At 40.0% G+C, this 12,784-nt stretch overlaps 1 protein-coding gene across 2 annotated transcripts in view; it reads left to right on the top strand.

Moving 5' to 3' along the window:
• The first annotated feature begins 426 nt into the window (after window positions 1-426).
• The window catches only part of MTHFD2L (methylenetetrahydrofolate dehydrogenase (NADP+ dependent) 2 like), a 124,658-nt gene continuing 112,300 nt past the window's right edge, over window positions 427-12,784 (top strand). For both annotated transcript variants that reach the window (XM_072624281.1, XM_072624282.1), the window contains exon 1: window positions 427-1,018. In XM_072624281.1, the coding sequence (XP_072480382.1) occupies window positions 906-1,018 (113 nt within the window). In that variant the 5' untranslated portion in view covers window positions 427-905. The remainder of the gene's footprint in view (window positions 1,019-12,784) is intronic.

The raw sequence follows: 12,784 nt of genomic DNA, 5'->3' as shown, positions 1-12,784 counted from the left end.
ACGCAGCTCTTTTGCGTTGATTGAGGTTAAGATTTTAGGGAAATTTTATATAGAGCATGTTTAGAACTGGAGGTGGTGCTAAGGGATACAGATTAGGAAACCCCAGGTTATTACATCCATAAACGCCCAATACTCTCTGTGATTTGTATTTTATGGTTGGAAAATAGATCAAGGGAGTGGTCTCTAATTTAGAATACTTGAAAATAACTACAGGAACCACAAGGGCTACTACAATCCAAGATCTGAGTTGTAGTGAGCTACAAGAGGGTTAAGAGGTGTTAAAAACTACTCCTGCTTACAATAGGCAGATAGGTTAATCAGGATGTATTTAATCAATTAAGCAACAAGCATTTGTTAAACAGCTGCAACGTGTCAAATACTGATACAAAGACAATCAGGAAAATCACCACGTATTTGTAGGGGAAAGGAAGAGAGAGGCGGTGGTTGGGGAGCCCTCAGACCTCTTTAAGAGGGCCTGGATAGGGCGAGAGCAAAGTCACAAAATCCAGAAAGTGGTCAACCTTGTCCGGGCCACAGAAAGACCAAGAAGAAGGGGAATTGAGAAAAGGTTTGGCCATTAGGAGATCTCTGGCAACTTTGGAAAGAGAACCTTCGGTTCAGTGAGGTCAGAAACCAGATTAAAGAGGCCAAAGAAGGCAAGCCACAGCCGCTCCCCAACCTCCCCGCCCCGATCGCAGCACTGAACACAAAGAGATGCGGGTCGGCCAGGGTCATTATCCTTGCAGAAGCCCGGAAGCACAAGCATCCTCCTCTTTATCTGGCTCGGGTCATTCGGAGGCTGGCAGACACCCAGGGCCCTGGCAAGGAGCGGGGCGGAGCTCCGGCTAGCCTAGGCTGAAGAGAAAGAGTAGGAGGCGGAGCGTGGGTGGCCCAAGGCCAAGGCTATGGCGGCGCCGGGCGCTGCGGGCGGCCGGGCTCTGCTCCGGGGCCTCTCCCTCTGCGTAGGGCGAGTAGGAGCCGGTTCCGGGTCTCGGAGCTTCGGCCACAGCGCAGTCAGGTAAGAGAGTGGCCCCTGCGCCCCGGATGGCGCGGTAGCACCCCTCAGGGTGTTCCTGCATGGGGAGGAGGAGGAGCGGGAAGGAAGGTGGGGTCAGAACTGGAGACTGGGCCTGTGGGTAGCAGAGGCGTCGTGGTGGCGAACATCGCCGTGGCCGTGACCGTGAGCGTGTCCGCACACAAGCAGGGACGCCCCGGAGGGAGGAGATGAAACATTGTGACGGCGAAGGTTGTTACAGTTGCTACTGTGGTCTGAGCCCCCGGCAGCGCGTGGTCCGTCTCCTCTGCTGCTGAGCTGCTGCCTACCTGCGACCACAGTCACGGTCGTGGTCACGGTCACGGTCGTGGTCACGGTCACATTGGCAGGAGAGAGAAAGAAGGACGTTGGGCTTTGTGAGACAGTGCTAGCTGAGTTTGGATCTGCGCTTCTCCAAGTCATGTCCACCTAAAGTTTCTTTGTGAAAATGTATCCAATTCAAAAGATTAAAAGCCAGGCACCTCGGAGTTACTTCCTTGGCTAATGAAAGTCTCTGCTCTTGCCTTGGATCTCTTCTTACTACGTTCAGGGACCCAGAACTTAGCACAGTGCCTGGTACACAGCGGGCGCTTAATACATATTGATTGATAGGGCAGAGGACGCCAAGAATTTTTGACCCCAAACCCCAGCAGTGATTAAAAAAAAGTTTGAGAATGTTTTAGATGTAGCTATAATACAGTCACTACATCTATATTATATAGCTCCTCATGGTCTCTAGATTTACATTCAAATTCCTTGCCTAGCTTTTAAAATCCTTCACAACCTTGGACCAACATTTTCTCAGCCCCATCGTACATTACTCATCCTGCACTTTATAGTCTAGCCAAATAGGCCTTTTCTCTGATCTTCAAACATGATGCTCAATCTCCCATATTCAAGCCTTTCACTGACTGGTCCCCATCGCTAAAAGGTACTTCCTCCTCACCTTTGCCTCAGAAACTACACTTTCTGGCTGTCTGAGCCTCCAATCCATGATGCCAGTAAGCCTGAGATGCTGGTATGAACTGCAAAAGGTGATCTTATGCGAAGGGTGGGAGAGCGGCTGTTCAGCCTGGGCTGAGGTAGGATTCTCCTGATGCAATTTCCCCACTGACACCTGGCAGACTTTAAGCCTGACTGAATGCAAGTTGACAATCTACTCCTACCTGGAATTGACATGAAGTTGGGGAGATATTGCAATGTCTCTACTCTTAGCAGCAATTTCCTATAGTCAAAAGGTTTGTAAGCTTAATACCAGATTTATTAAATTATAGATTGTTGGCAGGGGAACATCTGAAGTTGTCTAAAATTAAGCTATTAGGCATAGGACTTTAGACCAACAACAATAAGTTAGGGTCCTTTAATTCTTAGTAATAGTGTGGAGACAACTAGGTCAAGGGCTTGTGAAGTTAGCATACATAAATATTATTTGTTTCTCAGTTAGTTAATGTTTAAAAAAAATTCTTTTGTGGTCTATATTGTAAATGCTTTAAAAAGAAGTCTCACCTGACCAAAGGTTGGAATTGTTTTATGTGATATGAACTGTGTTAAAAATGAAAAATTAAATTAAATTAAAAAAAAGAAACTACACTTTCTGCACAAAATCTTTCCTGGTCTGCTCAATTCCATATATATGCAAATATATATATATATGTGTGTGTGTGTGTGTGTGTGTGTGTGTATGTGTGTGTGTATACACACACTTTGCATTTATTGCATCTATATCATATAGATTTATATCTAGATATAGACTATTATATTTATATCGATGATAGACTTTTTTAATGTTTTTGTATAGGTTTATATCAACATATAGACTGATATTCATATTTATGATATAGATTTTTGTTGTTTTTGTTCAATTATGTCTGATTCTTCATGACCCCATTTGGGATTTTCAATGCAAAGATATTGGAGTGGTTTGCATTTCCATCACTGGTTCATTTTACTGATGAGGAAACCAAGCCAAATGGAGGTGAAGTGCCTTGCTCAGTGTCACACACTTAATATCTGAGGTCAGATTTGAATTGGAGTTTTCCTGACACTAACTGCTTTCTCTATTCACTGCCACCTAGCACTCTGCTAATTATACTGGGTCGCAACAACCCTGTAAATTTAAGTATTATTACTAGCCCCTCCTGCTCACCCTGTTTTACAGATGAGGAAACTGAGGGCAAAAGAGATAAATTGATTTGTTACAAGAGGGAGGTGGGAGAGATAGGAAATGCTTGCTAACTGAAAATGAGAGAAAGACAGAGACAGAGAGAGAGAGATTAAGTGATTTGTCATTTGTCCAATAGTAAATACATGAGGTAGGATTAAAACTCAGATCTTCCTGACTCCCAAGTCCAGCCCTCTATCCATTCACTGCCATTTACAAATCTAAAACACATGACTGAAATAATAATTTTTGTTTTGTTGCTGTTCAGTTGTTTTCAGTTCTGTACTCCTTGACTCCTTTTGAGATTTTCCTCGCAAAGATATGGGAGTGGTTTGCCATTTCCTTCTCCAGCTCATTTTACAGATGAGGAAACTGAGGCAAACAGGGTTATAAGTGACTTGCCCAGGGTCATACAGCTAGTAAGTTTTTGAGGTCAGATTTGATGAGTCTTCCTGTCTCCAGGTCAGGTACTCTAACCACTGTGCCACTTAGCTACCCTGAAGTAATAATTATGTACATTGTAAAATGCATACAAATGGAAATTAAAACAAAGTAAAAGTGAAATGTTTTATTCTTGAATCATTGAAAAACTGCTGGTGTCTCTTGGATAGGAAAATAACATGAGCCCTGTTCTTTGTGCTTTGACCTCTGAGTGGACTGTGGATTGGAGATGAAAGATGGATGAATCAGGGAGATCAAATTGGAGTAATTGCAACAATCCAGGGGAAAGTATTTGAGCTAGAGAGGTAGCCATGTAAACAGGGAGAATAGGGCAGGTTTTAGAGGTCTGTTGGTAGAAACAATATGATTTGGCAACTAACGTTCTATGTTGGATGAATCTAAGATGATCCTGGGAGAGTGGAAAGATGGCCCTTGAGAATAATAGGAAAGTCTTTAAGGGGCCAATAGAAAGTTATGGGGAAAGACAGTGTAATGAAATCTATATTTGCATTATAATCCATCCACATCTCTGCCACTGGTCTCACTTTGTCCCACTCATAAACGAAAGGGCTAGAATCTCAATCACTGGTTATTGCTCTGGAATCCAGATCCTTACCTCTAAAGTGAGTCTGTGGCAGCCATCAGATGATCTGGGGCCTCTGAGTAAGTGTATGTGGGAGAGATTTTCCCCAAGGTACCTATGCTGCCACTGGTGTGGGTGCCCTGTTTATCAGTCAGCTTGACACAGAAAGAAAGAGGTTGGAAGCTTACAGAGTGATGGGGATAGAGTGGGAAATGAGGGTAATACCAATAATAACAATGTTTATGTAGTGCCAGCTATGTGCCAGGTGCTGTGCTAAACATGGATTTGATCTTCACAACCACACTGGGAGGCAGGTTCTATTTTTATCATCACTATTTTACAGTTGAGGAAACTGAGGTAAATATAAGTTAAATGAGTTGTTGAGAGTCTCACGGATAGTAAGTGTCTGAGGTCAGATTTAAAACTCAGGTCTTTCTGAATGCAGGCACTTTGCTCTTTACATATAAGGTAGCTAACTGGGGAGTTTGGAGATAAAAATCTTCCCACTTTCTGATTAATCATATGGGTACATGATATAATAGACTTATTGCAAGTAAGTTCCATTACAGTGTTTTGTATTCTGGTGACTGAGACAGCTTCCCAAAGCACCCATAGCAAAATCCTACAAAAATACTGCTTATCTGTCTCATTTTTTTTAAAGAAGAAAATGGTACATTGACATATAATTGCTAGTGAGTCAGATACAGAATGTCAAACAAGCATTTATTTATCCCTTGCTGTTTACCAGGCCCTAGTATTGGCCACTAGGGATAGAAAAAAATGAAACTGTCTCTGCCTTCAAGGACTTAACATTTCATCTGGGGAAATAACCTGTGTATACAAACTCGTGCAAAAGTTAATAGAAGTGTGAAGTTTTAGCTACTGGGGGGATGAAGTCTCATTTAGAAGGTAGTACTTGAACATCTTTTTGAAGGAAGCTAGAGATTCTGTGTGGAGATAAAAGAGTACATCCCAGGAATGGGGGTGACAGACATGGCAGATGGAGTATTATGGGTGAGGTATATACAAAAAGAAAACCTGCTTGGCTAGACCCCAGAGTGAAACAAGGGGGATGGTGATAATTGAATCACTTATTTGGCATTTACTTCCTACAAATTACTCATTTTCTTTTCTATGAACATGAAGTCATAACAAAATGAAAAATTGCTTTGTGGAAAATCTCAAGGAATAGGAAGGTTTGTTGGAGCTGTGATGTGAAAAGTTGTGAATACTAGACTGAAAAATCTGAATTTGATCCTTGAGATAATTGACCCTTGATCAATGAGATCCACTGGATCTCATTGAATAGAGGGGTGGTGTGATCAGATGCTTGACTGAGCAATTTCACCCTTGCAGCTGTGTGGAGAGAACAATCAAGAGGCTGTAACAATAGTGGGTATGGTGGTGGTGAGGTTGGGTGGCAGAGAAAGAGAAGAGTATGAGAGATGTTATGGTGGTAAAAATGGAAAAAAAATAACCACCCAATCAATTCATTCTGGGGTGAGAAAGGAGTAAGAGTTAATTCCTAGGTTGAGAACCTAGATAACTAGAAAGAAGGTGGTATCCTCCTAAAAATAGGCAGTTTGGAGGAGGGATTGGTCGGGGGTGAAAATAATGAGTTGTCTCTAATATATACTGAATGTGTGAGATAACCTGTGGGATATCCAGCTGGAAGGGTCATCAGACAGTTGATTGATTATATGGGATTGGAACTCAGGAGAGACACTTTTTGGATAGAGAGATCTGAAGAAGGATGCAAGTCAAGTTAACAAGCTTTCACGGAGCACCTACTATGTGTCAGGCACTGAGCAAAGGGCTGGGGATACAAAAAAAAAAGACAAAAGCAGAACTTTTCCCTTGAAGAACTCATAGTCTGAGGGAGTCAACATACAAACAAAACACACACATACATATACATATATACACACATATGTGTTTATATATGTGTATATATCTATGTATGTGTGTGTATATAGACACATATATATGCAATGTAAATTGGATATAATCACAGAAGGAAAGTGTTTTCATTGTAGTTTGAGTGAGTTTTGAGATTCCAAAGAGCAGTAAAGGGAAAGGCAAGAATTTTCCTTATATGCTGCTTATGATATCAAAGACAAAAGTCTGAGGGACAAATGATTGAGGAGGGGTAGGGTTCAGGACTGTTAGGTCAAGGTTCAGGACTGATTGTTGGAAGGGGTGGGGAGTAGGGCTTTTAGATGTTATTACAGGCACAAGATTACTGAGGTGGTGAGGAGGTTACTGACTTCCTTACCAAGGGTACTAACATTAAAGGGGATCAGGAAAGGCCTCCTGTAAAAGGTGGGATTTTAGCTGGGTCTTAAAGGAAGTCAGGAGGCAGAAGTTGAGGAGGGAGAAAGTTCTAGGCTTGAGGCAATCAAATGATCCAATGAATATTTATGGAATCAATGCAGTGCCAAGGTTGAGGAACATCAAGAAGGTTAATATGTGACAAATCAGTAAGAAAGTGGCCACAAGTCTTGTCTCCAACATAATCACCCAATACTTCATGCATTTTCCCCCTAATGCTGTACAAGCCTCCCAGTCTTTCCTCCTTCTAAGAAGGGTGTTAGCTTCTCAGGGAAATTATAACCTAATCACTACTGGGGGTAAGCCCTGACATGGCAGCCCACATGTCAGTGAAAAAATATTGTCTCAAGCCTCACTCATCTTTCAGCTGTGGTAGACATACTTTGGAGGTGAACTCAATGCTTGGAAAATGTTTGGTCAGTAAGAGCCCTTCTATTCCCTTCCCATCCCACCCCCACTGCCTCATTTTCATTTTGAGTGGGAAAGAGTGAGTCTCACAGGATCGGTAAGCATGGATGTGTTGTGGCAGATTGATCCTCTAATTTCATTACCTTTCTCTCCAAACAAATGCCTTTTTTGAACTTTTTTATTTCTGCCAAAGGCATCACCATCTTTCCAGTCACTCGGGTTCATAAGCTGCGTATCATTCTCCCCTCCCCACTTCCCCTCACCCCACATATCAAGTAGTGTTTCAACCTAAGCTTGTCTTTGTTATTTTTCACACTCATATAAAAATACGACTAATCATTTCAAGCACGAATAGGAAATTAGGGCATAATCCCAACCAATGGGCAGGACCGTGCAAAGAAATAGGAATGAATTGATATAGAAAACTTTCTGCTGAGTTGGAATCTGAGACACATTGCTTTTATCTGGGAGAGAGCTATACGGAGAAACTGGGGGAAACTGTCAAATGATATATTGTTGAATTTTGAATAGTCTCTTGGTTAGTTCTATTAATTCAATCAAATGAATAATTCATTATTAGCAAGTAATTATTATTTACAAGTCCATCCTACCCCCAGCACATACATAGGAGTTCTCCCCATAAAAAACAAACAAACAGAACATTTCCTGGGTGACACTCGACCATGGTGGGTCCTGGTGTCTTTCCATCACCTTTCCACCCACGTGTCTCCCAGTTCTGGTAGGTGTTACCCATGTTTTCTTTGGACTCAGGCTTTAACATAGTTTACCAATAGCCTCCTCTCCACATCCCTCCCACATGCAGCCTTCCCCTTTCTGTTCTCCTTTATAGAATACCTATCCCTATTAGAAAATGAGCTCTTTGAAGGCAAGGAGTTGTCTTTTCACCTTTCTTTGTAATCTCAGAGCTTGATATCATATCTGGCACAAAATAACACTGAAATATTTGTTGCTGACTTATCAGCTGCTACTCCATTTTAAATTTTTAGGGGGCTCTTTCCACTACATTACACTGTCATTAGATATGGCTGGACCGGTGTCTATCTAGTATCTAGTACATTGAAACTATGGAAAGGTACCTTCCTGGTTCGGAATAATTAATCCTCCTCCCTCCTTCTACATGAAATTATTCTTTGACACAATAAAACTTCTTTCTCAGAGTTTGATCTTTTGCAAAATTGTACCCCAGGGAGATTTTCTCTCTCTCCTATCCCCCTGCCTTAACTCTTTATGTAATTAGATGAAATAATTTAGTAAATTCTGCTTGCCCAGGGTCAAGGCTAACAATAGTATAGCTTCATCAGTGCTCTGCTTTGATGATATTAATTTCATTCCTCAACCCCTCCCCTTGGTTGTTTGCCTTAGGCTTCAGTTTGGAGGTCAAGGGCTGAAGTGTTGCTTAACTGGGTTTTCCTTGAGTGGTTGGATTATGGTTGGGAGAAGGCTTCTTGTCTTAAACTTTTCCAAGAGCCTGTACATGGATTCGGCAATAGTTCAAGGCTCCATTTGGATTTTCAGTAGTGGCTGGTTGGTTTGGACATCTCTCCTCTGTAACCATGCATCCCTGGATGGATCCATTTACTTTAATTTTAATTTAGTGGGACCAAGATGAGTGAAGAAGGTATTTGAGCCAAACTTCTACTGTCAAGAACTTGCTGATAATTGTTTTAAATCCTTTTTATTGTTTCTGACTTGTCTTTTATGTTAGCATAAAAATGGATTGTTTTCAAGTTATATAATAAGTGACAATTGTTTGGAACTTTAAAATATTCAAAGCACTTTACCCTCATTAACTCATTTGCACATACAGTAACATAGCTATTATATATACAGTGCTTTAGGGTTCACAAAGCAATATATAAATACATGCACACACACGCGTGCACACACACACACGCACACACACACACACACACACATGAACTCGATCAAAATAACCCTGATGAAGTAGGTGCTATTATTATGTCCATCTTACAGATAAGGGAGCTGAGGCTGAGAGTTTAAGTGACTTGCAAAGGGTCACATAAGCTAGTAAATGCCTGAGGCAGGATTTGAATTCAGTTCTCTCTGATTCCAAGCCCAGCTTCCTATCTATCATGTTCCCTAGCTGCCTCCAACAACTCCCAGGTGAGCTTGACATTACAGGTATTATTATCACAGTTCTGCAGATGAGGAAACAGACCCAGAGAGGCTGAATGATGTGATTGTGGGCGGGTTAAGTATCAGGGCTGAAATTTCCTACCATGGTCTTTATTAATTAAAAGATATAGATTTGGTGGTGGGGTTATATATGTGTTAAAAATTAAAGGGTTTTGTGTGTGTGTGTGTGTGTGTGTGTGTGTGTGTGTGTGTGTGTGTGTGTGTGTGTGTTGTTGATGGCACTTCCTAGGATAACATCCTTTCCTTGTGATTCACGTAAAATTAATTTTCCTGTTGAATCACTTTGGGTGTCTCTTTTTTGAAGGCTGAATAATAAGTCTTCTATTTTTGATGGCGGGCACTGAATACCCTATCCATTGATGAGGCTGGCCAAAAATAAAGACAGGAGATGGAATTATGAGTCTTAGGTGGGAAGGGCACAAGACAGTGTGTTGATGCTCATTGGTTTCTCTTTTCTCTTGTAGGAGCAGCAGAGAGAAGAGATTCCACCTTCCAGAGTCCACCACTGTCTTCCTCCCTTCCCACTGGTCCCCAGCTTTGTGTTTTTGTTATTGTTTGTTTCTTTATAAATAACAGAATAACTCTGTCAGAAATTTAATGTTTCCTGATAGGCTGGTATGGGTATAAAGTCTGACTGTTTAATTTTCATGAAATATGAATTAAAATGTTATTTTGTTTCTTCAGATGTGACCTTTATTTCATTTGATAAATCTCACCACACTCCTCCATTTTGATTTCCTTTAAAGAGCACAGAAGCAAAAGTCAAACAACCATCACAAATTTTTCTGCCACTTAAAGCCTTAAAATAAAGTATCTTCCTAGGTTTGTTTTCTGACTTTAGAGAAGCTAATAAAACACTGTGGTTATACAATATGTTAACACAATTCTTTCATGAAATATCAATCATTTCAAATAATTTTAAAAGCATAAATTGAGGGCCAAAATCTTGGATGGTGCTATTTATTTTTATAAATGGCATCATCTTTAAATTCATAGTTATAGTGATAATTTCTGTTAATCATTCTTATGGGAAAATGAGGACTTTGTTATTTCTTCAAGAGATTGGGCCTTTAATATTCAAAAAATAAATGAAGGTTTTCTATCTATAGTGGACAGATCATTGGAGTTGGAGTCAGGAATCCTGCAGAATCCTGCATCAGAGACTTACTAGGTCTTGACCCTGGACAAGTCATATAGCTTCTTGGTGTCTCAGTTCCTCATCTGTAAAAATGGGGAAAATTATAACATCTGCTTCCCAGTGTTGTGAGGATCTGAATTGTAGGGTTATAGTAGTCAAATACCTTTCATAGTTTAAGCAGGTTTATAAGATAATCATGCAGTCAACAAACATTTACTAAGCACTTACTATGTGTCAGACTAAGTGCTCAGGATACAAAAAGTGGCAAAAGACAGTCCTCAGGGAAAGATTACTTCTCTAATATGTAATTGTCTTAATGTTCATTTTTTCTGTTATTTGCCTGAATTTTGTCAACCTATCTATAACTTTTAAAATATTTTAAATCTTTCTATTTTTAGCTACCCTTACTTAAATTGCATCAATAATGCTTCTTTTTCTATCAAGCTAATGTTAGGAAAACCCACATTTTAGGAGTTAGCAAAGCTTATCTATCTCTACATCATCTATCTCTCTTTTCTATTTTTGATTAATATCTTTTTCTATATCACCTTCATTTTAGAATATCTTTCCACATTCCTTTACTCAGTGAGCTAACCTTATAACAACTGATAAAAGAAAAATAACGAAAAAGAAAAAAAAAAAAACAAGAAAAGGGAAAAAAACCTAATGAACATGCCCACCACGTATACTGTATTTCACATCCATAACCCTCCACCTCTGCAAAGAAGGGAGAGATGTATGTTTTCTCATCTCTTCTCTGGAGCCAAAAAAATGCATAGATTTGCTTCTTTTGATTTTTCTTAAAGAAAGGATTCTCTTGTAAGCAAACAAAGTATTTGTCACCTGCTGTTTCCTATCTGGTTTTAGGCAACATTTTCATTCTCTGATCTTGGTTTTGCTAGCTCCACTCGAGATTAGGTGATCTCTAAGGACCCTGCTAGGTATAACACTTTCTGTCTGAGATCATCACTTCATTTAGACTACTTAAATCACTCTTCTAGTTGAATGTACAGAAGTCAATTTCAACACAGATGCCAGGTGGTACATCCTGGATTCAGGAAGACCTCCATTCAATTCCATCCTCAGATACCTATTAGCCCAGAGACCCTGGGCAAGTCCCTTTAATCCCTGTCTGCCTCAGTTGTTTCCTCAATTGTAAATTAGGGATTATAATAACTCCTACCTCACAAGGCAGCTGTGAGAGTCAGTTGAAATAGTATCTGTAAAGAGTTTAGCCCAGTTTGGCACTTGGCATATTGTAGGTATTTAAGTGCTTGTTACCTGTTACCCTACACATGGCTGATGGTTTGCCAGGATTCATTTTCTTAAATTGTATTTCTTCCTTTCCATGTTAGCAAACACTATTCTTTCAGTTTTCCTAGGGTTTAACTATCGCTTGCTACTGAGATTTATGAAGTCTCCTATTACTTGGTTATACTTCTGTTCTCTTATTGTCATTTTTTAAGTATTGAAGATAATTCTTCAAATTCCTCTCCATGTTTAATTTCTGCAATCTTGAAATAGCAGTTATGGGGAGATAGCGTGCTTTCATTCATGATCTCCAAAATATACTTTTCCCTGCTTAAAAGAGACATTAGCTAGAAATAGGCTAGCATTATAAGACTTATGACTAAGTTATTAATTAAATAAGCTAGAAAAAAAGGCACTGAAAGATATTGGTAGGCAGGGTACTTCGAACAAACTATGAACGTCAGATCAGCCTTGAGTCTTGAGTCTTGGGTTGCTTTGATGTTCTCAGTAAAAATCTGGGTTTCTGTTTCTGTCTGGGATGGAGATTAAAGAGTGAACGTCTCATACGAGTGTGACTCAATTGTGTTAATGCCTGATGAATCCTTAACCTGGAAAATGAGATTGAGGTGGTTTAAGAAACTGACAGAGCAGAAAGGCAGACACTTCAGGCTATGTCTGTTATCATCATCACCATATATTTTCAAACAATCCATAGAAGTTTCTCATGGAACTCAAAGGTTATGGGTTTGGTTGGCTTAGTTATTTACAATATACACCTTATAAAGACACTTCACATGTTTTGCTTCTTAATTAGCAGTGATATGGCTATTTATATTATCTTAATCCCCTGTTTAAGAGTCTATGTGCACCAGAATGGTCCCTTAACCAAACTTTAAATCTCCCTCTGGTCCCTTCATAATGATATTCATTTGGTAGGCATGTTTTTTACATGAATGATTTAGACCTGGGGGTGGGATAATCACATGGCAAATATTCAAATAATTATGAATCATTTATTAATAGTCTGCTATTTTCTAGGGGCAACTAAATATTGCCATAGTGCATAGAGCACTGGACTTGGAATCCAGAAGACTCTTCCTGAGTTCAAATCCAGCCTCAAGACACTGACTGTGTGACCCTGGGCAAGTTACTTAACCTTAAGCCTCAGGTTTTTCATCCTTAAGGTAGAAATAACAGTAGGATTTCCCTCCCAGGGTTGTTGTGAGGATCAAATGAGATAACACTTGTTAGAATGTTTTC

This window comes from Notamacropus eugenii, chromosome 7 (assembly GCF_028372415.1).
Source record: "Notamacropus eugenii isolate mMacEug1 chromosome 7, mMacEug1.pri_v2, whole genome shotgun sequence".
Taxonomy (NCBI): domain Eukaryota; kingdom Metazoa; phylum Chordata; class Mammalia; order Diprotodontia; family Macropodidae; genus Notamacropus; species Notamacropus eugenii.
The sequence above is the reverse complement of the archived record's forward strand: the minus strand, read 5'-3'. Positions and strand labels throughout refer to the sequence as shown.